Consider the following 27,400-nt stretch of genomic DNA (forward strand, 5'->3'; position numbering starts at 1 on the left):
ACAGATCAGCCGACCTACTTCACGACACTTACACAATATCTTAGTGAGTATAACGTCTACCGAATCGTTTGTTTCTTCGAGTGCTGGATGGACTCCCGGACGGAATCAACAGCCCGAAGTGTCGTTTGACAAACAACAACAGAGTTGGTTATTTTTAAACCGTGTCAAACGGTTTCGAAAACCCGCGGTCGAGGCGGGGGATCAGCCGACGGTATCTTCAGGGGCCTGCGATCATAGGTCATGATAGAATAAGAGGTCAGCCGAGCTTTTAAGGGTCTACGACGCCGATCGCATACCCGGAGGCATTAGTCGACTCTCGATCACCCCGCGGTCTCTTTCGCGCTGGCGTTACCATTTCTTTGTCGTTTCATACCTTTTACCGACATCTGTTTCATAGGAAAACGGTAATTTGAGTTAAGGTGCCCGACGACGAGTTGCCGCTACTTAATACTTTCGTCTGTATCGAACTTTCAGAAATACAGGGGATGATGCGGACTCAGTCTCGTGGTTGTTTCTCTCTTGGGAGTTGAACTTTTTATCAAGGGATTTCGCGGAACCATTATGGAAATTGGCTCCCGGTCGAATTGGTGGGATTTTCAGTATGTTATGGTACATATCTACCTGGTCAAAACTTCTCATCGACACAATTTCCAAAAAGCAGTACTTTCCGAGATACAGGCTTCGGAAGAAGGTGTCCAGATTTTTTGACAGCTATGAAATTCGTGATTTTCATGGATTACAAAGCTTCAAGGGGACTTGAAATCAAATATGTCAATCAAAAAATTGTACGGTCGATTCTCGAAGATGGGCAGGAAGCTGTGATTGATTCCATCCATGAACTCGCTGGTTTACGGGAAGGAGGTGCAACGTCAGGTTTCGCCTGAGGAACGAGACTCTCCGATTCTTGCAATAATCGACTTGTCCTGTTTTTCACGCGTCTGCGGAGTCTCAGCGAATCGGTTGTGCAGTTTTTGATCGATAAATTTGATTTCAAGTCGTCCTTGAAGCTTTGTAATTCGTAAAAATCGCGTAATCCATAGATGTCAAAAAATCCATACACCCCCTTCCGAAGCCTGTATCTCGGAATCTACTGATTTTCGCGACTCGTGTCCATGAGAACTGTTGATCCGGAGGATACGTACCATAACATACTGAAAATCCAGCCAATTTCCATAAGGATTCTGCGGAGTCCTTTCTTGAGTTTGTTGCCCCGGTTCTAAGGCGATCGTTGGGCTGATTCCAATTGTTTTATGATATCATGAGCATAGAGTCTACCAAGTTCTACGGCTGTGAAATGCCCAGGAAACGATAGTTATGAAGATACAATAAATCGTAAAAACATTCTAGTCTTTCGGTTGCAGACAAATCTCGTTGGCCGTACAATGAAGATGGAATCGAGCAGGCTGTTCCTCGCAGTGGCTGCGATGAGCATGACGATGTCCTTGGCGACCCCGATCATTCCCGTGCCGAGAAAAGTGGCAAGCGAGGCTGTCGATGGGAATCCCAGTTCCGAAGAGTCGATCGCAAGACGTCAAAAGGCGACCGGCCCCTGCCTCCGTATTGCTCCAGACTTACCGCCCTGCAACTTTGACGTGCAGGCCACTTGGTAGGTCGAATTGTCATTTTCAAATCACGATTTTACACCCAGAACGAAAGGCCCTTTGCTTCTAAGCGTATGTCAGCCCTAAGCGAAGTGAACGTCGGGTAAACTTGGAAGCACAAGGCATTGAATTTTGTGTTGATTGATTTCTCGAGCTTATCATGAATTTATGTCTACAGATTCTTTGTGTCAAAGGTCAGTGAGTAAAAAATACATTTTTTCGGACTTCCTCAGAAAAACTAGAATGTTTATGCAACACATTGACACAATATATATATATATATATATATATACACATATAAGTTGTGGTTAAAATGTTTTTACAAAATAGAAAGTCAAAAACTTACATTGAACTTCAGTCAAATAATGCCGGCGAAAGAACCAGACAAATAACTTTATGGCTTCCATCGATATTGGCGAGCAGTTATAATTTTAATAGCGATGGATTAAGTGACTACCTAATTTGGATCTGATGTTGTTTAACGGATAATACTGGGATTACGGAAACTTGATGTTAAATTTGTCGTTGCTGCGGTCCTATTACTTCTCTTTCAAGAAGAAAATATAAGTATTTGAAAAAACATTCAACCACAATTTATACATGTATGTATATATATATATATATATTATGTAAAGGTGTTGAATAAATATCCTAGTTTTTTTCTGAGGAGGTCCGAAACGTAAAAAAATGTTCTTTTGACCCACTGACCTTTGACACCGAGAATCTCTACGCTTGAATTTTGTCTGTTCGGACTTCGGAGGGTATATAAGAATTACCAACAGAAAATAATCCACGACAGGCGTTCAACGAGCGGTGAGATCTTTCGCGGTGCTCCAGGATCCGGTTATCCCTCGGGGTCGGCCACGGAATTTTTACCCGGCGGAAATGGCGACGATAATCTGAAGGGTAACCCTGTCGTGTTGGAAGAGGGCGGCGCGACGTTACCGAGGCGGAAAAGTATCGAGGAATTTGAGCTTTACGCAAACGATCTTGCCGTCACCATAGTTTATTATTTAGAGGGTTGCTTACCCTCGAGGTAATACAGTTTTTTTATTTATTCCTCATTCTTCTATTCAAGGCTTATCTCACCTTTTCCGTAAAGCTTTCAACATTTTTTCATTCTGTGTTTTTCCAAAATCATTCAACAGACTACCCTTTGATCTTCCGACCTGTCCTGTCGAGGAGTCGCGGAAGATACAGTTGAACAAGCTGGTCCCCTTCCAACTGCCCGACATCTACGACGCGATGATATTCCCCGAGATCGACGTCGAACAGATCGAAATCGCTCATCGTCGAAACATGCAGAATATACCTGCTCGGACCGTGAGCCATGAGGTAAGAGGTCTCATCGAGGATTGCTGGGAGTTTTTTTTTAAAAGAAAATGAAAATACTTGGAGCTATTTGAGGTTGAGGATTTTATTATTTATTGTTTCAAGGAATTATTTTATTGAAGTTAATAACAAAATGAAAAAAAAATGTTCGGATTGAAAACACCTTTTTAGGTTCCAGCTCGTAGCCCGAATGTAAAAAAAGATTTTTTTCGATTATATACGATTATGAACAACAAATTGTTGAAAATAAGCCACGAGCTTCAATGGATGGACAAATTTTAAAGATTGTGTCAATATTTCAAGTCGATCGGATAAGAATTGACCGAGGAATCTGCGCCATCGTATTGAAAACGTGATCGTTCGCTACTTCTATGCGGCATGCCGCCATTTTGTTATTAATTTTAATTAAAAAATTCGAAAATGTACTTGAAACTATGAATAATAAATCCCTCAAACTAAAATTGCTACGAGTGTTTTTATTTTCTTAAAAAAAAAAGAAACTCGTAAAAATAGGTCTAATATTAGACCCTTGAAGCTGCCCCCCCTCCCCCCCGCCCTGTAATCGGTGCTTCCCTTTCGTAAATTTCTTCCTGCATAAAAGACGTACGCAGAGGGAGAAGAGGCGTGATTAATTTCTGTAATAAAAGCAGGCGACAAACGTTAACGTCGTATTTGACAATATATGCATAGGCAAGTAAGGACGAGTATAAGAGAGAAAAAGATGGCGGGCATCGTAAAATCGAGACGAGTTACACGGACCTGGATGATTCGGCGAAGGGCTCGGGAGCGGGTTTTCAGGACTTCCACAGTACGATTGTGAAGAAGAGTATGAGGCCGAGGACGGGGATGGCTAGCACGAAGTATTCGAAGAAGCTACCAGCGTCCGGACAGGTCCCGGCAGACACGGGGTATCCTTGGACGACTGTAAAAAACGAGGAGAGATCGGTTGGTGTGGTCGAAGAGGAGCCGCGAACAGTTACGAAGTTCGACCCCCTGCAGGAGGGGATCGGGGAAAACAACCGGGTTGAACTTCCCGCGGGGATCGATGCCGGGAGCAGAGAAACGATCGACGGAGCGACGGAGGTCGTCGATACCCTCGCTAGGTATAAAAATAGGGTGCAGTGAGTGAACGGGGCGATTTATATTATAGTCTCGAGGCGAGCCAACGAACGAAAAATACCGTTTGGCGGGACGTTTTTCGAACAGCTGGGCAAGGTCCATTTTCTAGGGTATATGTAGGTGTAAAGATTAGGTCGAGATAGACGAGCTTTCGACGGGGATGGAATTCCTGCGGGCGAAGCCCGGAAAACGGCAAACTGAGAAACGGAGTGGCTTGGCTCAGGGGTAGCTCTGCATAACCGAATTACCGGCTCGCCCCTCGGAGCTATTTTCCTGCAGCCTGGAGATCGAGACCTAAACGCTTAAGCAACGTGCACGGGAATTAGATCCGGAGTTTTGAACACTTTGCCGTCTTCGTTGGCTCGAAATTCGTTAAGCGTCATTTTTTTTAGCAACGCTGCAGATGCAGCGGGAGGACAAACGAGGCGAATAAAATTCATTTCGGGGTTGAACAATATCCGATGATTGCACCGTTCGGATCTATGTACGTATGCATGTACGGACACACTTGCGATTCATTGATTACGTGTACAGTTGATGCCTGGCCAGCATTGGAGACAAAGAAAAAAAAAAAATAATCATTAGAACTGATTGTATTCTTACGATTTTTAGGGAAACGTTGAGGCTTGTTCCAGGAATGCATGTGGCCAATTTGGTAAGTTGCAAATTACACCCGATTTGTTATTGTTCACTATATCTTTGTTACCCTTGAATTTCTCTACAATACGGTCGTGTCTAAATTTTGAAAAGTTTCCATCATCGAAAATCGGAATGGTTTATATTTAGGTTAACGAAATGAATACGGAATTTTAGAAGCGAGCATCACAGCAGCAACGACGAGCGAATGTCTTTTTATCTTTTATAGTAATATTCATGCATTTACGCGGGTAATTTTAACAGATAGTCGTTGGGTTTTCAAGGGAATAAATAGATCGCGGTACACGGAGAAAGTGATCTTCGGACACTATAGGTATTAAATTGGGTTGAAACTGAGGATTGTACAATTCGTTGACCCTTGCCTCACAACTCAGAAGACTACCACCATAGGTAGGACTTATTGTAGTAACGGGTTGTGAATTAATATTATTATTATTATTTTTTCCTGAATAAATAAAACGGTTTCAAAAATATTTCGCATACGTTCCTTGACGGATTCCTCATACGCCCTTGAAGTACTCTTTCAAGTCGGTTAGATGGCTAGAAGTAGATAATACAATTGATCTGTGAAATCTAACTTGAGAGTTTTAAACGATTAAGGTATATATATCCTTATCATATTTCTAGTGTATTAATATGTCCAGATGGATATTCGAAGATAGAGATTCCAGTTAATAAGATAATGAATAGTTAAACCTATGAAGCGGTCATACAGCTTTCAAGTCTAAAAGTGATTTGGATGTTTCGTGGCTGTGCGATCCTTAGGTATCTAGATAATTAGTTAGATATAACGAATTCAGGTATACCGCGTTAAGAAATGAAAGTTACGGATTCATGTTAGAACTTTTTGCGATTGTAGGATTTTAATTGTAGTTCATTTATCACATGCTTTATGTACACGGTGAAAGAATTTCGTTCATAAATGGAATAAATAGATATGTATGTAAATAAATATTATGTCTTATTATAAAAGCTATACGATGAACGGACTTCACCGCTGGATTACTTTTCCGGTGCTTCATTTTTAACCTCCTCCTCCTCGACTCCAGTGTCACTTTCGATGTCAGATTTGGTACGCAGAGACTCCTCTATCGCGTCGAGCTCATCCCGGCCATCTTCCGTTTGAACCAAGTCAGTAATTTCTCCTTCATGCCCCTCTCCGGTCTTCCAATAACCACCGTACGTCGGGCGATTCGACGTCACGACGATTTCAGAAACGGTGGAGGACTCCACAGTGGTAACGGAAGCTCCGTTTGAGGTCGTAGCCACAGCATTGGCCGAAGCTGTCACCTCGACGACCGACGTCGAAGACCCTTGAGAGCTTGTAACGGTGGCCGAGGACTCCGCCACAGCGGTGGAATGTGAGGATGTAGCTCCTGCAACCGCTGTGGATGTGACTTCGACGATCGGTTTATTTGGGGCAACTGGGACCTTGTTAACCGTGACTCCGTAGAACGGGACAGGCTTGTTTTCGACTACGAGGCCGGAGAAAATTGCGGGCTTTTCTTCAACTATGACTGTGGAAACCGGCTTCTCTTCGATTATAGTTTCGGCAATATGAACGGGCTTCTCTACGATTACAGTTTCGGAAGTGTGGACGGGCTTTTCCTCCACAACGTTTATCACTTCCTCGGTTGCGGGCTTACTGAAAATGTTCCAATTGCCCAGCAATCCACTTCCGAAAAGCGTTGGGCGCTCTGTAGGCTTTTGAAGTATGTAAGTTGGCTCCTTGATTATCTGCGCAAAAAATAGTCAACCGTTTTACATTCACGTTCTCAGACACTTGTTTAAGCTTGAAAGGGGAAAACTTACCTCGAGCTCTTCGGGCTTGTCCAACGAGATCGGTTTACTGGGTTTCTGAAAGATGTTCATAAGCCCCTGAGTGACCGGCTGTTCTACGACGTAGACTGGTTTCTCAACGACGAGTGGCTTTTCGTCCGGTCTTTCGATTACCAGCGGTTTGCTGGTTGGTCGATTGAAAATGTTACCAATACCACCGAGCAGCGAGGGTTTCGTAGGTTTTTCCAAACCCGCTGGCTTTGACGGAGACGGGAACAAGCCGCCGAAGATTCCCGGCTTCTCTGTCGGCGGGCCGACACCAGGGGCGTTGTTCTGACCGCCGGCAAGGGCCAACAAACCCAGAAGTCCCTGGTTGTTGGATATGTCGTTCTCCGGTTTGTAAAAGAATTCCTGGAGCGATGGTATCGCTGGTACTTGAAACAAGCCCGCTATCAATCCGGGCTTTTCACCAGCTTGCGGTTTGTCCGCAGGTGGTTTGTAGAAGACGTTGAACCAGCTGCTCCCGTTCGGCCTGAAGAAGGTGTCGATCGCGGCGAACAGTCCGGGCGCGGACGTTGGCTCGACGACGATGACTGGCTTAATTTCCGGCTTCTCGTCGGTCTGCACGTAGTTGGGTCGGTTTATGTAATCCACGACGGTCTGTATTATGGCTGGCTTCTGGGGCTTCTGTGCGTGAGTTTCCCCATTATTGTAGTGAGGGTTGCTCGGGCCCTTCCAAAAGTCAACCGGTTTGCTCTCCACGACTGTCGCCACGTCAGCCGGCTTTTCGACGACAACCGAACTCGACTCGCCACGCGGCGCTTCGTCGAGCTGAGATTTCGCTATCCATTTGAGATTTTCGTCGCATAGGGGAACCCCGATGTCCGGGAGGCATTTTTGAGCGACGAGGGTGGCCACCACGGGTGAATCGACCACTTTGATATCGTAGACGATCTCGCTGTTCATCGAGCTTCTAGTCATCTGCGGACCGAGTCTGAGGTACTTGCCGTGACGTCTAATTACAGCTTTGGGCTCTCGCAAGCTCGAGGGTCCCATGTTCTCCAGCTGAACAAATCTGACGACGTTGGGGGAGTAGAGCCTTGGTGCATTTAACGATCGGGTGGATCTTTTCGCGAGAAGATCGTCCTCGTTGATGGAATCTACGCTGCTCGAATCGTTGTCAGAGTCGCCACGTTTTGTCAACTCGCCATCTTCACCGGAGTAGAAGGTTTTCTCGATCTGATCGCTGTTTGCTTGATATTTCTTCAGTCCCATAAGACAGGGAAGAACTTCTGGTGCTGACGTCAGGCATACGGGCTGTCGCCATCGGATCACTTCGACGATTCGGGGTACTTCCGGTTCAGTGTAACGAGGATAATTCAATCCAAAGATATCACGTAAGGTTAGGCTTAGGCCGCCAGTGACGACGGCGAGCAGGACCAGATTTAGTAGCACAAATTTGGCCATTTCTGGCGTTGATTTTCCGATCTTTTCTGAATTGGCCGACTCTACGGGAACAGTGATTCCTCGACGTCTCGTGTCAAACTAGTTTCAGGACGCGCTGAAACAGGGTCTTATATACCTTCTCGTTAGCCATGCCGGGTTCGGACTTTCACCCTGTAATGGTGGGCTCTTCCTCGTCACACGGGGGCGAACGGTAAATCTAAGGGTGGATACGGCTGTCGCCCGTCAACGGTAATAGCGCCGCCAATTAGTGGCAATTAGGCCCTAATTAGTATTGCTCGTGCCAAATGCAGCATACCAAATGCAGCGAATGTTTGAATAACAATTTAGAACCGTCCAGGTTCGACGGCAACGACGTTGATTCTGGAAAAAAATCAGTTTGCGAGCGTGCATTTGAATATTCATGTGGAAATCCGATTACCTTCTTCTCGACGCCAGGGCTCGGTGGGTGTAATATATGATGCGCAACAAAATACCTGACGACTAAATTCGAGCCTTTATTACCCGTCCCAACGACATTGCAAACGCATTGCAGAAACCTTATTTGAGCAACGATGGTACGGCAAAAGTTATTGCCGTGCTTGGGTAAATGGCAGTAAAGTGTAAAACGTGGAAACGGATAAAACTGGAATGCAAGTGATTGATATTTCTGAACTGAATTACTAATATTAATTTTTCATAATAATTATCGAACGACTAATAATATGTCACTTGACTTCTCGAAACCTCATTCAGGTGTGATTTTAGATTACAATTAATCGAAATGCCCGAAGCAAGTGACGTACCTACTGTTTTATTTTTGTAAATCGAAAAGCAACAGCATTTGATTTATTGGCTTTCTGCAGAATTACTGCTTTTTCCATGTTCGAAGTAATTAATTTCAATTACTCGGGCAAGCATACACTTATCTCTGATATAATTTACTGCACAAACGTGGACAAAATTCACCAGGGTCACAACACCGTTTTAATATGAAATATCAACGATTCAAAATAAGAAAGAATTTAAATTACCACTACGGCTTTTGTCCCCAGTCAATACAGATAAAAATATAATCGTAACGGATAATAAAGAGTAAAAAAGCAGTACAGTTTGAAAACTGCTGCTTTTTTACTTTGGAAATTGAATTTACTGCTTTCATGTTTAGGAAATGTAACCAATTTGAAACATTTGATAAGTTTACAAAATCATTATCGCGTTGAAATAACATTTCTAATGATTGATTTTATAATTCATATGTATCAAATCATCGGAAAAATCTATCAGCATCAAAATGACTAAAAGACAGTAAATGCAGTTTACTGCCTTTTATCTAAACACGGCAGAGTGGATCTTGGCAAAGGGTTTACAAATGTTTGCACGATTGAGAAGCTTTAATTGTGACGTGGGAAAATCGAGTGTCTCGGCACATGCATTCGTACGGGAAATGAAAAATGGGAAAAACTGAAAAATTGTCCCTTCCAAAGAATACTTAATTTGTCCACATTCCCGGACGACATTCGTGAAATTGACTAACGATAAGTTTGACTATCTTCCAAATATTCTCAGCAGTTGTTTCTCTCCGCTATCTCCACACTATCTTCTCAGGACAAAAACAAAGCAACAGTGACAACTAAGACGAGGAATCTGACGGTTTCGGGTGCAGCCGTGGCGCGATACGAATGTCACAAGAGTGACACGTTAGCGATAAGAAACCAAAGTCGTATCAGGTGAGGAGGCCTGGTTTCCGGCGAATACGATTATAGTATCATATACAGCGCAAAGTATCCGCACACATGCGAGAGTAACTCTACCTGTCCGTAGGTATGTTCCGTTCCGTTCGATGCACGGCATCGATAAATCAGGGTCAGGTGTGTCTTCCGAGTGGCTCCGGTCACTCGGGAACTATCACGTGCGTAATAACTCTGGTCCGTTGACCCGAAGGACCGAGAACGTATGTCGCAAGTACTTTGCAGCTCCTAAATTTCATACTGGGACACGAAAAAATACCGTTCAAGGTATTTCCACACCAGTTTCTCAGGCTTCCATGCACTGGTCCAATGACGAGCAACGCTCCGGAGTGACTAATTTATTGCCAGCTTCGCCCTGATTTGTTATCTACCGTCAAAGCTCGGATGGAAACGTTCAGGTAGGTACGTATGAACGAGTCGTCGTCGTCATCGTCGGCGAGGCGATCAGCGTACTGCGGCAACTTGCAACCATTAAAAAGCGATCAGCTTCGCGTACCATTGCTCATCGTCGACGAATAAGATGCAAAGGGGAGTAAAGGGGGGTGACACGCTAAGGATATTACCAAGCGCAGGAGAGATCGGCACACTCCTCATCTTCGCGGCCGATCAGCCGTGACGGCCGGGAATGGAATGGAGTGGATGATGGACCAAGAGGTCTCGGCTTGGAAACCAGCGGCGTCGACGATAGTATTGCTCAGCGATCTGTCGGGACCGGTCCACGCGACTCTCGCCGAGCCTTCGGTACGCCTGCGCCCGCGCTTCTGGTACTTGTGCTGCTCCTCCTCCTCCTCCTCATCCACCTCCTCTACCTCTTCTACCTCCTCTTTCGTCATCCAGAATACGGAATAGTAGCTACGCCGTGCGGTGTACGCGCGGGTAAAGAGTAAAAAGTAACAGGGACCAGGATCGAACGAGGTACCGACCGACTGTGTGACACTTGAGATCTCGGTCTCGTTGTGGTTCCCAAGCATCTGACCCAGTCGCCTGCCTGCCTTGCAGAAAGCAGGTCCTTAACGCGTGTGCGTGCTGCATCTGCTGTAGAGTTACTCGCTGAATTTTCGTAAGAACGCCGTGTGGATGGAGGTTCTCGGTTCTTAGTCGGACCTGCCTACCTGCAGCTGACATCTTAGACGCCATGTGGCTGATCTTTGGCGAGTCGCGAGTTTCTGTGCCAAATGCAAAGTGAGGAGGAATATCGAGAAGAAAATATATGTATATGTGTGCCGGGGCTGAGGGGGAGGGAAAGAGAGCGGGGATAGAGAGCGACGGAGTGATAGAGTTGGAGAGGGAGACGCGGATCAGGGCGAGGGAATTTCTCTAGCATTCCGGGCGCTGCGTGCAGGCTCGTTTCGTTCCAAGGGAGATAAATCAAAGTGAGATTCTATGGTCGTTCAGCTCTTAGGGGAAATGCCGTTGAGAAAATTGCTTAATTGACGGGTTTCCGGATACCGTTTTTAAATTTCTCTGTACAGAGAGAGAGAGAGAGAGAGAGAGAGAGAGAGAGAGAGAGAGAGAGAGGGAGAGAGACGATTAAATCGAGTTAAATCGAGTCTCGAATCACCGTGTCATTTTTCTATAGATTAACTGTTTAATCAATTTGGTTGGTTTTTTCTCACCATTTAGGGTTTCATTATCGGCAAGCGTGTCTTTATTCATCGTCAATAAGAAGCCGAGAGTGCTTTGTGCTGAAGTTTGATAAAATGATCCTAAAAGCACTTGAATAATGAGTAATTGTTTTTTTATCCCCAAGTATTAATAAACGTACCTATATTCTCAGGACATTATTGGAGCACCGATAATCACCGTGTAACACGTGCACGGCTCCAGTGAGGTGGGAAATTAGACAACGAGACACATCTCGAGCCGGTTACTTCTTCGGTAAAATAATTCGGAGGTTAGCGTGAAGCTGCCGTTGAGGCAGGTCGGAACTGCGGAATTCACAACGCGGCTAAAAATGCAGGCTTACGTGTTCAGTCTCGTCGAGGTGGTTTTCGTTTGCTGAGGAAACCACATGTCAAAGAGAAACTGTTTTACAAGGACCGATACGGTATTGAGTGAGACGCACATACACACAAGAAGTTACAGGCGAAGCAAAGGCTGCAAAGGAACGACATCCGAAAATGGGCCAGGCGTGGTGCAAGGAGAGGACCACCAAGGCCCAGGACTCTAAGTCACCGTTGGATAGAGTTTTCGTTAGATGCGCTCATCAGGTACGACAATTATTTTTTCATTCCAACGCCTTTCGCACATTCTTCGTCCATGTCCCAAGTTAGGTACAGTGCGGGCTTCGAACTTCTGGTACTCGTTCAGCCCCTTGGATTAAAGTGCTAAGACACATTGATTTGCTCTCCTCAAACTTCACAAAGCTTGAAAGCTCGATTATGTTTGTCAGACGTTAATCAGCCCTTTACCTGCCATTGCAACACATTATCTACACAGGCGAAAAAGCTATGTTTAAACGTATCTTCTTCAATTTCAATTCGAAAGTTTTTAAACAGTTTGACAAACAGTAACGCACTATAAAGAAAGTTTTCACCCGATAATTTCATTTGTAAGAACTTTTACATTTAGGCATGAAAATTGAAAAACTCTATTTTTTGAGTTGAAAAATGATTTTTTTCAACGGGAAAGAAGCTTGGCTGTTAATAGGTTAGGGAAAAAAATACCATCCACATGCCGAGACGTAAACACCAGTCTCTGTAAAGAGGCCAACCAATTTGGCTTAATAATTACCTCGTCGACAATTTCACCGAATAGTTACATACGCAGATAGGTCGACGAATAAAAGTCACGGAATATAATTACGAGAGTGTAGGTAACTTTCATTTGGCGTAGAATTTTACTCAGGGAGAAATCTCGTGTTTGTACCGGCAGTATAGCTTGGCACGTAAAACGTACACGATTGCATCTCGACAGAAGGTCAGCTCGGAAGTTATATTTAACTTTTCACCCACAATATATTGCATCGATATGAATAGGAAGAGGATTGGTTGGTTTTTCCTTAACCTGTTAGTCGTTGTTATTCAACGACGACCATGCGTGACCCAGTCATTCCGGTGAACACTAAAAATGACTAATTGTGCTGTAAAAAGAAGTAAGGCTTCTTCTTGCTATTCATTTCGCTATTCAATTGAACCGCAGCAGTGTTAAATAAGGCCATACAATTACAGACACAAGGCACGCACACAAAATTATGTTTAAAAATCGTAATATCTACAGAATGGTTTCTGGGATCGGTCGCCCACGGGCCGCACCTATAATGCCATTGCACACGGTCGACAAAAACGGAATCTATAATATACATGGAAGTCTCAGAAGAGAGAGAGAGAGAGAGAGAGGGGGAGAGAGAGATTCGAGAACGATTTAAAGAAATCACGGGAGCAGCTTCAGTTGTGTGACTAAAATTGGAATGCAAATTGCTGACAGCAGTCGGTAATCGTCATCCGTGAGAGGCTTCTGGTTAGATGTTTTTTGCGAATAAGAAAATAACATGTTATACTCAAGTAGTAACGATATAGCGTACGTCTGAGAATTAGATGTGCTTACACGCGTGTATCAATATACGTGTATAGATGCCATGGATGGTCGTTTCTCAGCACGGTCATGTAGCCTACCTACCATTTAGCAAAGGCGCGATAAGAAGCGTTCGCTAAATGGGGAAGTAAATGAGAAATCAGTGAGCTGGGTTTTGGACCAACGGGTTCCAAGGCCTGGCGAACTCGGCCATGTTGCACAAGCTATATACAAGTTACTTGTGATTATAGTTACTTGGTAGGGGGAATAATCGCGGCAGGTAGCCGTTGTAAACAAACTCGTAATACCCTGGAATGGATAAAAAATATCTGCACTCGTTTTTCGCATAACCGTAAGATAGTAGTTCTCAAAATGAATAAAACTCACGTTGTGGCTATATTTTGATCCAAAACGTAAATTGATACTCGGTAGAGACAAATCGCACAAGTATGAAAACGCCCGCTCCTACATATTGTACATGGGGCATTCCACGTCTAATTAGAGCATTTTTTAGTATGACGTTCGTGCCGATTTAAAAAGGTCTTGGAATGATTTTCAAAGTTTTTTAGCCACTGGTGAAATTTGGAAAATATCGCAAAACCAATTTCGAAAACGTCATTTTTCAGATTCTACGATTTGAAATATGATTTTCAAGCACCGCAAGATAATGGGATGTAAATGTTTGCTATTTTTTTCGTAAATTTTTGATTTTTCTTCACATTCTTCGAATTACACGGACACGGAATCATGAAAATAACGTGATCCTAGATTTAGATCGAGGCATTTAAAAAATAAAAACGAAAAACAATTCCGACATGGAAAACTGAGAAGTTGCGAAAAAAATAGCAAACATTTACATCCTGTTATCGTGTATTGCTCAAAAATCAAATTTTGAATCATAGAATCGGTGTGAATTTTTTCAGATTTAAAAAAAAGGCGTTGCTTTCATAATTTGTTTTTGGATTTTTTTTTTTTTTCACATTCCACCGATGACAGAAAAAAATGAATAAATAAAATCTGAAAAAATGTCCGCAACCTTCTTGGATCCTCGCGAATGTCGTATTAAAAAAATGATTATAATCGAAGAGGTTGAGGTAAATGGACTTGTAATTTGACGTGGAATGCCCCACATATTTGTACAGTTTGCATCGAACAGCTCTTATCAGATCAAGTCCGTTGGCTAAGTATATATTGCTTAGTGTGATACGTCTTGAGAATAACGGAGATAAGGCATAGTCGGCATAGCCGAAACAAAGCGAAGAATTCCTGTTTCTTCCTCACTTTCCCGCTATGTACACCAAGCATTAACAATTTAGATTCGCAGTCGCATTGTTCCGTGCCTGTTCGCGTTGCTACGTATGAATAACCACAATAAGGTATTGTAATTGTACCGTTCCCAATAGACGCCGACACGTTCGGGCCTTGAGCAAGTGGCTGCTTGGCGTACGGTGACCTTGAAAGCGAGTCGAAGAGAGAAAACGGCGGTTGTCGTATCTACCTACATACACCATGGAACGCCGTTATTTTCGGCCCGCGGATTATCTCGGGATCCATTACTCGACGTCACTAATGACTTTTCCTAATCGTCGAGTAATTTCCCTGTTTGTCGGACGCTTCCAATCTCGATGATTAACATTCAAACGATTTCGAACGTTCCGTGCAGTGAAATAATTTTCTCTTCATTTCACTACTCCCATTATCCAAGCCTCGTTTGCGTGACGAATTCTTTCCGTATAAAGTCTGCAAACCTCACCTCCGATTATTGCGACAAGCGTTCAAATGTTTACGTATCGGTAAAATGCAAGGATTACCGAGCACTTGTTAATGCCGTTTATTCCGCACACGGTTGCACTTTTTTTGTGACATGGATTTTTTCCCCTTGGCAGATTTTTAGGGTATTTCTCATCAAATTCCGATGTTTAGTCCGAATTTTAGAGTCGTATGCATTTATTATCGATGTAACGTTTTTATTTATATGCCAGTTATTGACGCTAAGATTGAAGATCACAAACGATAACCGAGGTATCGTCTTAGTAAAAAAAATTTGATCCATTTACTGCTCCAAAAGTCATTCCCTCATCTTGTCTCTCAGTCCGAGAACAATGATAAAAAAGCCGTTCATCTTGAATGTAACAACAATATTATTGATTAAATATTGCTAAAATATTCGAAAATAATTGTTAACTGTATGTCAAGGCTTTTATGGCACTACGACAAATACGTAAAACGGACAATTAATTTTAAATATACATGTCCCGTTAAATGAAGTCATTCCCTCACCGTGGTTACGAATATTCGATTTACGATCGCATCGAATGACATTTGCGAACTCAACCTCAAGTTCTTAAAACCTGGCAATACTCCTAATATGTCAATATGATGAGGATTGTACGAGGGAATGATTTATGCTACATTATATCTTAATAACATTCTATATTATTGTCGCTTGGACTTCGTTGTCGTTTTTCTTCAGCTTATGAAGCATGTTTTTTATAATTTTAAAAAACAAGTCGTTCCCTCATTTTATAATCATATTAATTCAACGTGAAAATCGACACCGGAAACGTGTCGCTTTCTACAAGCTCCGAAGCGGCTTAAATGTGACCCGTGTAGGTGTAGATATGCATGCACCTTGATATACGGCGCAAAGTTAGCGAGCTCGCGTGTTCACCGAGTTGCAATTCAACGGCTGACCTCCTTATTGGATTAGTAGTGATGGTCTATCGCTTTGAACGTTGGTACAATCCAACGGATAGTCGGTATATCTTGACTTTTTCAACGTGTCCGTCGTCAATTTAATTACAGAGATGTTCGAATTGTCTCCGTTGAAACGGAAGCAAATACTTGTGTGAAAATCTTGTAAAATCTGACGGTTATTTATTCGCTTTAACTTGTCCTCCACAGCTTCCCCGTTTTTCTACGCACAGTCGTCGAGGTCCTCAGAGCAAACATACGCGTCTCGAATGCAAAGTATCTCAACAGCCTTCAAGAGTTCATGGCGGCAGAAATAAATGTCGATTTACGGTAAATCGGATAATCGGTAGATCGATTGCTCACCTCCCCCTCCTTGTAAACATCTGTAAAATTTTACGAAAGGAAATACTCGTCATCGTAACAGGAAATGTAGACGATTTGCACTTTCTCTGAATAAATTAAAAAGTCAGATTTCGAAGGAGTGCAGTTTGTCTTGATTCACTGGTACGATGATGTGAGTTTTTTCTCAGATCGTATCACTAATTCCCGATAAAAACCTCGTAGTTACAGATTTTTCGAAACATTATTACTCTAACAATAAAATATATAGTGAGAAAAAAAAAGTATTTCCCATGTTATTTCTATAAAAAACATCCATCACAATGCGGATTATCTCAGAGTTGAGGTGAGAGTCTGAAAAAATCGGGCAATTGTTTTCGAATTATTTGACGTTGCTTTGGGGGTTGGGGAGCAATAAATACGGGCAACCCTAGTGCGAAGTCTCGTTTTATCTTGACATGAACTTATAATAAACATCGACGCGTAGTTGTAGGAATATTGTGCGCCGCGTTTATTCAGCCACGAAGGAATTGACCTTCGATCTGTGCTGTGGAAAAATATCACGGCTCGGTAGGTCCGAATACTATACATATTGCTGCGTTACTACGGACTTTACTGTGAACTGCGGAATTCACTGGGAAAATCGAGTGCTTAGCCGCAGTGAAACTAGCAAGCAATTGCTGGCTCCGGACATTATGAGCCGGTGCTCGTAATTCGCATCCACAGTGTGCGACTCGTGATGTAACATGTTATTACGTAATTAGTCGTTTATACAACTGTCACTGCTGCATGGGACTCGAACTACGAATAAATGATGTCGAAGGTCGAGTCCTCTTCCGTACCATAAAAAACCATTGCCCTACCGTTTACGAGCGTGAAAAGGTTGGGGAAATTTAATATCGGGATATGGAGAGTAAACGGACGGAACAAGAACTTTCCCAATGGCCCTGGATGCCAGGTCAACGTAAATCTTTATCCTTTTGTCGAAATCCGAAATTTAGTCAAATACTTGAGGCCAGTCTTTCTCACGTCTAAACTATTTCAACCTACAGTTCGTGGCACATTTGATGTTACTTCTGATCTAAGCCATACCTATTTTTAGGAGTTTTCTCTCTTTTTTTTTCAAGAAAATGAAAACACTTACCGCAATTTGAGTTCGAGGGATTCATTATTCATACTTTCAAGAATATTTAAAAAAAATTTCATCGAAATTAATGACAAAATAGCGGTATGGCGTGGATTCCTTGGTCAATTTTTATTCGATCTTTCAATTTTAACCCCCCACCCCGTTAAGTGATTTCATGATTTGAAGTATTTCGAATCTCCAGCCTAGTCTTTTATATACTCGTTTAGGTATAGTGTTTAAGCCTTGTTACGAAACGAGTCACGAGACTTGACTTGAATATATGTGTATGTATATCCTGACGTAACGAGATAAGATGTTTTAGAGTGTTTATCGTCAACTGCTCGCAGATGTGACGCGTGCAGGTGATAATGTCAGCTTCAACTTTAGATGAGAAAAAAAATAAGATACGAATAAATACGTAGCCATCACGGATTCACCAAAATCGTTATCGTCCTGTAGCTCAATCATCTCAAACAGTTTCGTGGACGAACTTTCGGCGAAAGCGTTCAAGCTTGTGTACTTTTGCCAGAGCAAAAATCAGTTCTGTTCTTTCTCCCCGAAACCTGCAATGTAGACGAATGGTACTCGATGACGCAATTACAGATCACCTGTCAGGTATTTCCGGAGAGTACAACATCAGGCACGATCAGTCCGCGACACTCCTTGTTACCGTTATCTTGATATGAAAAAAGATGGTGAAGTTCGTAGAGTTAACGCAACGATTGATTTTTAGGAAAATTTCATTATTGCGCAACTGCAGAATCGTTTCAATTTGATGAATTTATTTTTAAACAGCAAATCGTGTACAGACTTTTGGAAACTATACTCCTTTAAAGTCGTATTGATAAATTTTCAAAACAATGATTTTACGATCACCTTCAATATTTCGTTACATTAACGTGACTAACTTCAATCTGATTATGAACAGACGTTACGCGTGTGATTATATCCCGTGTGTGGGAGGGAGCCGATAGTCGTTCGGAGAATTCAGGCAGACAGTCGTAACAATTGCATATCATCGACTGCGCCCTTAGCGATTAATCCTATATGTACGTAAGCTTCGAGGCTTTGGGACTCGTTAGATTCGGAAAAGCTGACTGATGCGTTACGGTGACGAATATTGACCGTTCCATCGGTAGCGTTTCAAAGCCAGCTCGATTCCTCTGGCCTTTGATTCACGTTTCATCACATTCGTGAAAAGAAACGCAGGCTTCAAGGCTGTTGTCTGCAAATTCTCGCCACAGTTGCGAGCTTCGCAAATTGTTCGTATTCCTCACGTAGGTACGGTTATACGGTTATATTTCTGCAGTCGCAAGCTGCGCGCTTTGGCTCTGCGTCATTACTTCATGTCCCGAGACGCAAAGCGGGTTTCCGCGATGCAACAAGCTTCGCACTTCATTCTGCAGTCATTCTTCGCTCCGGGATCCAGGTACAGGTTCAATTTGCATTCTATTCGTTTAAGCCTTACTCGAGGGAAAACTGCTGATTGCGTACGGCGCGTATTGCCGAAGCGACTTCACTAGGTATCTCAGTTTCTATACACACATGCCTATAATTAGCCAGCTCTGGCGCTAATCTCTTCTACGGACACATAGAGACTGCCACCGGTAGCACGTGACGTTGCTTGAAAAAAATTTGAACCGACGCGTCGTGAATGATTTCTTCTTTCCCCCAAATATTCTACATTTGAACTCAGATGGATGGATGTTCTAAGACTTTATCCGATGAGAGCACGGCGAAGGAATCAATTAGCTTTCATACCTTAAGTTACATAGCCTGCCTATTGGGACGTATATTCCCAACTAAAAGTGAGTCTCGGTGAGGATACGGAACACTTTGCTATGAGATTAAAATCTGGAAAAAAATAAATCATAACAGTGTCAAACAGTTGTCGAGAAATTGTTTAAACAAAAATTTGTGAACAAATCTCTAGTGACATATTTTACTTCATATAAAAGCAATTCAGTCCTGAATTTTTGGATAGATTTTCGTAAAGGCTTATACGTTACACTGAAAAATTTTTAGAGGCATGGAACGAATAGTTTCGTAAATAAAGCGTTAGAAAATGTTGGAAATCGCAGAAAACTTTTAAAAAATTGATAGGTACACAGAAAAGTCAGTGAATTAATTTTATATGAAGCAAAAAATTTCATTAAAGATTTGTTACAATAATTTTTGCTCAAACAATTTATTAACAACTGTTTGGCATTATTATTATTCAAAAGGAATTATCTTATCAACTTGGTTATGATTGATTTCATTCCAATTCTTATCTTATCGCGAAGTGTTCAGTATTCTCACCGAGACTCACTTTTGGTTGGGAATATACGTCCCATAACACTTTCAATGAACTAAAGAACAAATCGATTTTTTTTACAGATTTATCCGTCTTTGAAACAAGATGGCTCGGTATTGGGTGGTGCGACGCAACGAGTCACTAGGTGAGATATTATTTCCTTAAAAACTTTGTAAATGAAATTCTCAAGTGCATCGACATATTGGCAATATTGTACATTGTACCAATCAATGGAAGTGTAAGACAAATGATTTAGAAATTTACCAAATTAAAAGTACCGTGAAGAAATACGTTGCGACTATACTCCTCTACCATTCATTGACAGCTCGCATCACGTGCAGTATTCTTGCAAAATACAGGTGTTTGCATAAAGAAAGCGTAAGAATAATGAAAAACACCGCCATTTCATTACAACGAACTAAACGATATTTCTTATAAAATTAAACAAACAATTTCTTCACGAAACGTATTTAACATTCCGTGTTCATTCTTTTCGCCTTCTCTTTGATACTTCTTCGAAGACGCTTCCGCTTTAATTTTTTTGGTTTTCCTATTTGTATTTATTCTTGAGTCTGACTCTAATACATATTAAATGGAAGTAAGAAATCACTTTTGCATAGGATTTTTAAAATCAATAATGCGATACCAGATTTCGAATCAAACGTGAGTTTAACTCTCAACGAAGTATTTTTTTCGGTTTCAACGAGTGAAAACTATAACAAACAGTATAAAAAACCTGTGCAGTTTTGTGTTTACAGACTTGTGTAATCAGACACATCGCGAGTGGTCAAATGGAATTTGAGTATTGAATTCATGTTCTGATTTGGTCGTGTCAGTCGATGCTCTCTCTTTAGGTGATCGGGTGTATTGCTCTCGCGCTCTCCGAATGCTTCGATCTTTTTCCTTTCCTGGCTCTCTCTCTCTCTCTTTCTCTCTCTTTCTCTCTGTCTCTCTCTCCATCTGTTTCCATATCTCTTTCGCCACCAGCGCGATGTTGGAACGGCCTTAAATGGTATCGTTCGCGTTGCCGGCACCTCCAGTCATAGGTGGTTCTCTTCGACGCGAGTAAAGACGTGAGTCAAACCGAGTAGGCATAGAGTATGGGATCGGGACCCGGTGAACTGCAGGTATGGACCAAGTTTGGCCCGCAGGAGCGTGGGCTGTGAAATTTTAATGGCTCGGCAGTGGTCGTTGCCTACGAAATTCTTCCGCCTTGTGGATTACACGGGGCATTGTCGTTTTTAAGAATGCGTAATAAACTGCATCCGATCCCTGCTTTTGACAATCACTCATCGATTTGATGTACGCCTGATTTCAAGATTACAAGGATTTCAAAAGATTTCAAAGGATTTCAAAAGACTTCAGATGATCTCAGAGGATTTCAAAATATTACGAGAGACTTCATGGGATTTCAAAGGATGTCAAAAAATTTCAAAGATTACAATGATTTTAAAAGATTTCGGATGATTTCAGAGGACCTCATTAATTTTCAACGATTTCAAACGATTCCGAAAGATTTCAGGGATTTCATAAGATTTCAAAAGATTATAAGAGATTCCCATGGGAATTCAAAGGATTTTTTCAAAGGAAAATTTCAAAGATTTCAAAAGACTTCAGGAGATTTTACAAGATTTTCGGAAAAGTGTACACCAGATTTCACGAGTGATTAACCCCACGACGCAACCTCGTTATTAATCATCAATCACAATCATAATAAAATTAACGATTCGTGTTAACTTTTCAATTAAATATCTTCTAAACTTTTGATTAGGTTTCATCGCATTGAAAAAGGGGTATAAAATTTTATGAAAATCTTGCGATTCTCTCCCTCTGTTAACGAGTTTTACAAATTTTAGCTCTGAGATCGGGTACGCAGGTTCGCCGCCAAGGGAGGCCTTGACTCGGGGTCAGAGCGTGGATTCCATCGATAGGCCGTTCCATCCTAGCGAGTGGGTCGACGTTAACTTGGAAGTGCCGAGTACTCCGAGTTCCGTAATTACGAACCTAACCGCAAACACGAGCGTTTACCCCACGACGACGCTGTCGTCGACAGGTATAAACTGTTCATTTTTTTCCAACCTTCTCTACTTCACGCAGTCGAGTCTGAATTTTACCTCTCACACTCCTCAGCCTCGAATTTGAAGCACAATATCACGCCGATCCCGCCACCCAGGCGTAGACGAAAGAATCGGGGTCGTCCGCTACCCCCGAAACCGGACGATGTAATCGTCGAGACGCACAAAAATGGAAAGGTGAAGAAAGTCGAGCCGCTTTATTCATCGGTTAAGTCGTCGAAGGAGAGAGAGGCTTTGAAGAGCAAAGAGAACATTCTCGGAGTATCAGAGTCGAAGAATGCAAGTAAGAACAGCGGCGAAAATGAGCCGAAGAGTCACGGCGACGAAGAGAAGGGTAGTAGGACAAACGATCGTAATGCGGATCGCGAGTCCAAGGTAGGTTTGATACCTCGTCAATTTTCAACTCGTAAGAGATATTTTGAAATCTTGCATCGTACCTCCGTAATTCCAGACATCGGTGCACTTGTCTGTCGTTTTATTTCGCGTCAACAACCTCCGGGAATTTCCAGTAAATGATACTTGACTTGGTTTCAGGAGGTCGATACCAAGAGGATTTCAGAAGGTACGGGAGCAGAGCCCGAGGAGAGGAAAACAGCGGAAGACCTTGATAATGAGGGGGAGCGAAAGAGCAACAATCAGCGTAAAAACGACGGTGGCATCGAGGACGTAGGGGATGTTAACGGGAAGCGGGAAAACTCGGACGAGGAGTACGAAAAATTTTCAAAGAGCAGAGAGATGAAAAGCTCGTCAACTCCAATAGGATCGCACAAAGAAAATGAGAGAGAATCAAGTAACGGGAGAAATTTCCGAGAGTTTGTAACACAGCCAATAGTCGACGAGGACGACATTCTTAACGTTGATTATCACAGGCAAAAAAACTACAGCACTGTTAGCCTACCGAACTACGATGAACTCGAGGTGGTGAAGAAGGAGGTCGAAAAAAATAACGACAAGGACGCGATCCCCGAGCTGGTCACCCCGAAGAAGCCCGACCGAACGAGGAACGTGAGTACGACGTCCCTTCCGATTGCGGAAACAGTCTCGTCTCTGCCTCAGGTGAGGTTTCCGCTTGAACCGCGTCTTTGTTCAAAACATTAAAGTTCATGTATTTGTTTCAGTGAAAGTTTTAAGAAATAAGATCCAAACGGCGCTAATGTGTGCTTGCGACTCGCACGGTGTGTCTGTCGGTGAATGAATCGTCTGCTTTAAGCCATAAAGAAATGGCACCAGATTTAAAAACCTATATTCGTATTCGCAAATATTTGAAAATTTATATTCGTTACATGACTGATTTGCTTTCAGGAGGTTACGGAACGCCTCGAGCAGTACATGACGAGGTGCCGCAGCTTCGGGAGTCTCCAGCCTCAGGAGATACTCGAAAAGCTGACGGCTCACGGTGAACAGAATGAGAGCTCCGAGGAGGACGACTGGGATGGACTCGATGACTGGGATCTGGGAACCGTGGAGTACCACGATCCCAGCGACGAAAGACCGCCTTGGGAGCCGAGGTCTCGGTTGGATAAGAGGAAGGTACGAAAGAAGAACTGCCCGTTTTCATGCTTGATTCATATCCTTTAAGGGACCATTTACGGCCTTATCAGGCATATATTTAAGTATGATAGAAAAAATTACCATCAATAAATATTAAAAAATGGCGACACCGGATCTGTTTTCGCAGATATGTTGAATTCTACGGCACGCAGTGTAGCTGGTACAAATTTGAAGTTGTAAAAGAAGAAAATGTCGTTTAGTCTAAATATTGATTGCTACAGAAATACGTAGGGGATTTTTAAAATATTGATTTTTGTGCAATTGGCGAGTACTCGAATGAAAATGTTAAATTTTCGACCAAAGACAGGGCACATTTTTGTTAACAAATAATGTTTAAACTACCTTGTCGAAAATGCCTTCCGTATTTTTGTAGCTATTAACATGTAGATTGAGTGATTGTTTTTCTTCCAGGTGCAAATTTTCATCAGATTCTGTCCAGTGTCGCCATTTTTTTATATTTGTTGACAATAATTTCTTTTACAATACTTGAACATATGTTTAATAACTTCCTCAAATATTATTATCTTATAACGTTTCTTACCATACAAAAAAAAAAGAGAAATCGTGTTACCCCTCAATCGAATTGTTTCCGTAGGCTAGCATACCGAAGTTTACAGTAGGTGGCAGCGAGATTGTCGCGAAAAAAAAGATGGAAACCCGGGCAACGACAGCAGTCGATGTTGACAAGGAGTCCAAGTTGCCGGCGGAAGATGAAGCGGCGAAGAACGAGAGTACCAGAACTTTGAAGGTGGACGAGAAACCATCGGCCATTCACCGAAACGCCTCGTTCGAGATACCGAAATCACCGAATTCGTTGAAATCCGCACTCAAGGCCGAGGCAAGCAGGAAGATTTCAATGCCGACGAAACTCTCGTCCGAAGAACCGAGCAGCCCCCTTGAAGAATGGTTCTCTGCCCAGGAAAGGTGAGATTCAATTCCGACCGGGTAGACCTGATTCTGGCTTTGAATTTTCATTCTCATATCCTCGTTTCAGGTCCGTTAGATTCTTCGACGCTCCGAAACTCGAAGAAGAATACGCTAATACCCCGGGACACAGGCCGGTGAAGCCTTCCGGTGATCGAAATCCGGAGGCCGAGTACGACACGAAGAGGTACCCGTTCAACGGGGTCTTTCCGGGCCCCCTCGACATCGACACGTTCTTCGCAACGTCCGGGGATTTTGGTGGGACGACGAGTGAGTTGAAATCGTTGCCGCATCGGTGACGCTGATCGATAAATCGATTTTTAAGGGGTTACACCCAGTCAGGAGGCCGAGAAAAAGCAATTTTTGAATGACTTTCGTGAAGAGACGTTTCAATTTATTAATATAAAATCTTATGTGCCTGTTTGGGGTAACGTTGAACTTTGTTGTGATATTTTTTAGTTGTAAAAATAATGATTTTTGAATCTGCTGTATACAACCAATCTCCGGGAACACCTCTGAAAAAAAGGCGTCTCGCGGTGAGCAATATATCTCTTGACAGGATCCTACAAGATGATAGAACAAAGAAAGATTTAGTTAATGGAAGGTATTATCTGGTCTCTGATAGAAGAAACAAGCAAAATATTAATTTTTAACAAAACGGCGGCTACTGAAAAAAAAATTTCGCCTTAATTTGTTTATAAAATGGAAAGTATTTACCGCCGAGAAAAAAACCCTTCATCAAGGACTGAAAAATATATTCATAAAGCTTGCGTAAAAATTTGAGACCAGTCGTTTCAGCCGTTTCCGAGAATTCTTGCTCACCGACTTTGAAAACATAGTTTTCAGAAAAATACTCTTCAAGTTTCAAAAGCACTTTCAAATTCTCCGGGGCGTCTTTGCAAATGTGCGCGTAACTTCAAAAATATTTTTCGAATCGACGTGAAATTTTCTGTGCATACAGGTACTTGAATGTATGTACATTTACGCGGTGTTACAGATTCCAGTGACGTTCCGGGTCCCCCGAAGGTCTTGACTCGGTCTCTGTCGAACGAGAGCGAGCCTTTCGAGGGATACGAGGAGAAGGAACTGACGCTCGACATCCAGTCGCAGCCTTCATCGATCAGCAAACTCTCGAGGACAATATCGGACGAGTCTCTGCCGGGGGAAATGTCCGGAATCAACGATTCGCACGGCGAAAATATCGCTGGCGACAAGTCGGGAACTGGTGAGCCAGGGTCGAACTCGAAGGACTCGAAAACGCCACCGCCTAGTCCGGAGCCAAAAATAAGAGCGGAGATCTTTGACAATCAAGGTTTACCAGGAGTCAGGCCCACCAGCCTTAAGATCTCCCGGGAAGACGAGGGTGGCAGCAATCTCAGTTCCATGACGCCGAGTCTCACTGAACTCGAGGCTGCGCTATCTGACATGCTCGAGAAGGCGGACCTGGACGAACCTCGCCCTGGCTTCAGCCACGACGATCACGTCGAAGATTCCGCGGACTCGAATCTGCGTCATGTCGAGGTAGTCGCTAAATCGACCGACGAAAAGCCTGTCGCGTCAAAAAATTGTCCAGCACCGATAGAGGACGAGGTCGGCCTGGGATCGGGTGAGGAGGGTGATCTATTCGTTCCTCGACAACGGAAGAACAACGCGAAGATCAGCTTGGGCCAGATTTTGACCGATGGAGGGAGTCAGGTGACGGGTGAAAGGGTGCTCGGTAACGTGGAGTCAGTATCACCGGCTGGCAAATCTTCTCCGCGACGGAAAATGGCCGTCACTACGAGTAAGAACCCTTTCGAAGAGTCCGATGAGGATCAGGAAGAGACGTCTCAGGCTTCGAAGATCGCTCACCCCGTAAACCCTTTCGACGTTGAACCGCCGGAGAAGCCGAGCCGACTGCATAAGATTGTCTTGGATCAGAGCAGCCCCGAACCTACCGATCTCCCGACCCCACCCCAGAGGAAAAACAAACATGGCGCTTCAAGCCCAACGACAAAAACTGCCCCGAATCACCAGGACAGCGAGTTTCCTATCAGAGATTCAGCCCCGCATCCCAATGACAGGTTAATCTGATACCAGGAGCTCAGATTTTCATTGATAATTTCGTCGACTTCCATCCGTGAAAATTTTGACGAGCTTTCTTGTAACTACACACTACTGCAGGTTAAGGATCCCGCGCAATCCTCATGGAAATTGACGCCTGGTCAAATTGGCTGGATTTTCAGCATGCAGTATAGTACATATCCTTTCGATCAAAAGTTCTCAGGACACAAGTCCCAAAAAACAGTAGTTTCCGAGATACAGACTTCGGAAGAGGGGTGTATGGATTTTCTGATACCTATGGATTACGCGATCTTTACGAATTACAAAGCTTCAAGGGGACTAGAAATCAAATGTATTGATCAAAAACTGCACAGCCGTTTCGCGGAGACTCCGCAGATGCGTGAAAAACAGGACAAGTCGATTATCGCAAGAGTCGGAGGGTCTCGTTCTTCACGCAGAATCCGACATTGCACGTCCTTCCGGTAACCCGGCGAGAGTTCGTGGATGCAATCAATGCGTCGATGGAATCAATCACAGCTTCCTGCCTATCTTTGAGAATCAATCGTGCAATTTTTTTAGTCACATGGTTGATTTCAAGTCCCGTTGAAGCTTAGTAATTAATGAAAATCACGAAATTCCTAGATATAAAAAAATCTGAACACCTTCTTCCGAAGTCTGTATCTCGGAAAGTACCGATTTTTGGGACTTGTGTCCAGGAACACTTTTGATCGGAAGGATATGTACCACAACATACTGAAAACCCAGCCAATTTGACCGGGAGCCAATGTCCATGAGGATTCTGCGGGGTCCTTTTATGGCGATATTGTCTAATAGTCCAGAATTTCTCCGTAACGTCAAGCTGTAATTTTATTGTAACATAGTGTATAGAGAAGGCCGTACTAGGCCAAGGTAAGGTGCTTTAATATTCTGAGCAGTAGAATGTCAGAATACTTGCTGTAATACGTGTATAATAAAAATTTAATATAATACAAACTATGGTTACTCGGCGTAAACAAACATAAATAAGACGTGAAAAACGGTTTTCTATAACGTATGTCGCTGTGCTTATATTGTCATCTTTGAATATTTCTGTTCAAGTGAGGCGAGAAATGACGAATAATAATCTTTGACCTCGGTAACAGAATGGAAAGTAATAA

The 27,400-nt window shown here is 42.9% G+C and overlaps 3 protein-coding genes across 4 annotated transcripts; 2 read left to right on the top strand and 1 right to left on the bottom strand.

Annotated features, from left to right (window-relative positions):
• The first annotated feature begins 316 nt into the window (after positions 1 to 316).
• LOC124297692 (uncharacterized) lies at positions 317 to 4,695 on the top strand. Its single transcript, XM_046748970.1, has 5 exons — positions 317 to 404; positions 1,362 to 1,606; positions 2,401 to 2,637; positions 2,750 to 2,936; positions 3,624 to 4,695. The coding sequence occupies exons 2-5, from the start codon at positions 1,383 to 1,385 to the stop codon at positions 4,056 to 4,058; spliced, it is 1,083 nt and encodes a 360-aa protein (XP_046604926.1). The 5' UTR covers positions 317 to 404; positions 1,362 to 1,382; the 3' UTR covers positions 4,059 to 4,695.
• Positions 4,696 to 5,711: 1,016 nt separating this feature from the next.
• On the bottom strand, positions 5,712 to 7,955 carry LOC124299100 (uncharacterized). The gene is made up of 2 exons (XM_046752039.1): positions 6,522 to 7,955; positions 5,712 to 6,446 (listed from the first exon to the last, which is right to left on the bottom strand). Exons 1-2 carry the CDS (start codon positions 7,953 to 7,955, stop codon positions 5,712 to 5,714), a joined length of 2,169 nt encoding a protein of 722 aa, XP_046607995.1.
• Positions 7,956 to 10,374: 2,419 nt separating this feature from the next.
• LOC124297450 (uncharacterized) lies at positions 10,375 to 26,634 on the top strand. 2 transcript variants are annotated; one of them, XM_046748497.1, is made up of 10 exons: positions 10,375 to 11,055; positions 11,460 to 11,892; positions 19,734 to 19,795; positions 21,507 to 21,703; positions 21,781 to 22,100; positions 22,260 to 22,781; positions 23,028 to 23,255; positions 23,872 to 24,200; positions 24,271 to 24,470; positions 25,198 to 26,634. In XM_046748497.1, exons 2-10 carry the CDS (start codon positions 11,803 to 11,805, stop codon positions 26,271 to 26,273), a joined length of 3,024 nt encoding a protein of 1,007 aa, XP_046604453.1. In that variant the 5' UTR covers positions 10,375 to 11,055; positions 11,460 to 11,802; the 3' UTR covers positions 26,274 to 26,634. The 2 variants fall into 2 exon arrangements, with proteins under 2 accessions (XP_046604453.1, XP_046604454.1); XM_046748498.1 differs by having other exon boundaries at positions 10,375 to 10,864.
• Positions 26,635 to 27,400: the final 766 nt, after the last annotated feature.

The sequence above is a fragment of the Neodiprion virginianus genome, chromosome 2, assembly GCF_021901495.1.
Source record: "Neodiprion virginianus isolate iyNeoVirg1 chromosome 2, iyNeoVirg1.1, whole genome shotgun sequence".
NCBI classification, from domain to species: Eukaryota; Metazoa; Arthropoda; class Insecta; order Hymenoptera; family Diprionidae; genus Neodiprion; species Neodiprion virginianus.

What these genes read in the sequence shown, in the direction of transcription:
- LOC124297692 (XM_046748970.1), top strand. Translation starts at nt 1,383, where the DNA reads ATGAAGATGGAATCGAGCAGGCTGTTCCTCGCAGTGGCTGCGATGAGC. An exon ending in TTTGACGTGCAGGCCACTTG is followed by an intron (nt 1,607 to 2,400) that starts GTAGGTCGAATT and finishes AATCCACGACAG; the next exon opens with GCGTTCAACGAGCGGTGAGA. An exon ending in CTCGGACCGTGAGCCATGAG is followed by an intron (nt 2,937 to 3,623) that starts GTAAGAGGTCTC and finishes ATATATGCATAG; the next exon opens with GCAAGTAAGGACGAGTATAA.
- LOC124299100 (XM_046752039.1), bottom strand. Translation starts at nt 7,955, where the DNA reads ATGGCCAAATTTGTGCTACTAAATCTGGTCCTGCTCGCCGTCGTCACT. An exon ending in ACAAGCCCGAAGAGCTCGAG is followed by an intron (nt 6,447 to 6,521) that starts GTAAGTTTTCCC and finishes TTTTTTGCGCAG; the next exon opens with ATAATCAAGGAGCCAACTTA.
- LOC124297450 (XM_046748497.1), top strand. Translation starts at nt 11,803, where the DNA reads ATGGGCCAGGCGTGGTGCAAGGAGAGGACCACCAAGGCCCAGGACTCT. An exon ending in GACGACGCTGTCGTCGACAG is followed by an intron (nt 21,704 to 21,780) that starts GTATAAACTGTT and finishes CACACTCCTCAG; the next exon opens with CCTCGAATTTGAAGCACAAT. An exon ending in CTCGGTTGGATAAGAGGAAG is followed by an intron (nt 23,256 to 23,871) that starts GTACGAAAGAAG and finishes TTGTTTCCGTAG; the next exon opens with GCTAGCATACCGAAGTTTAC.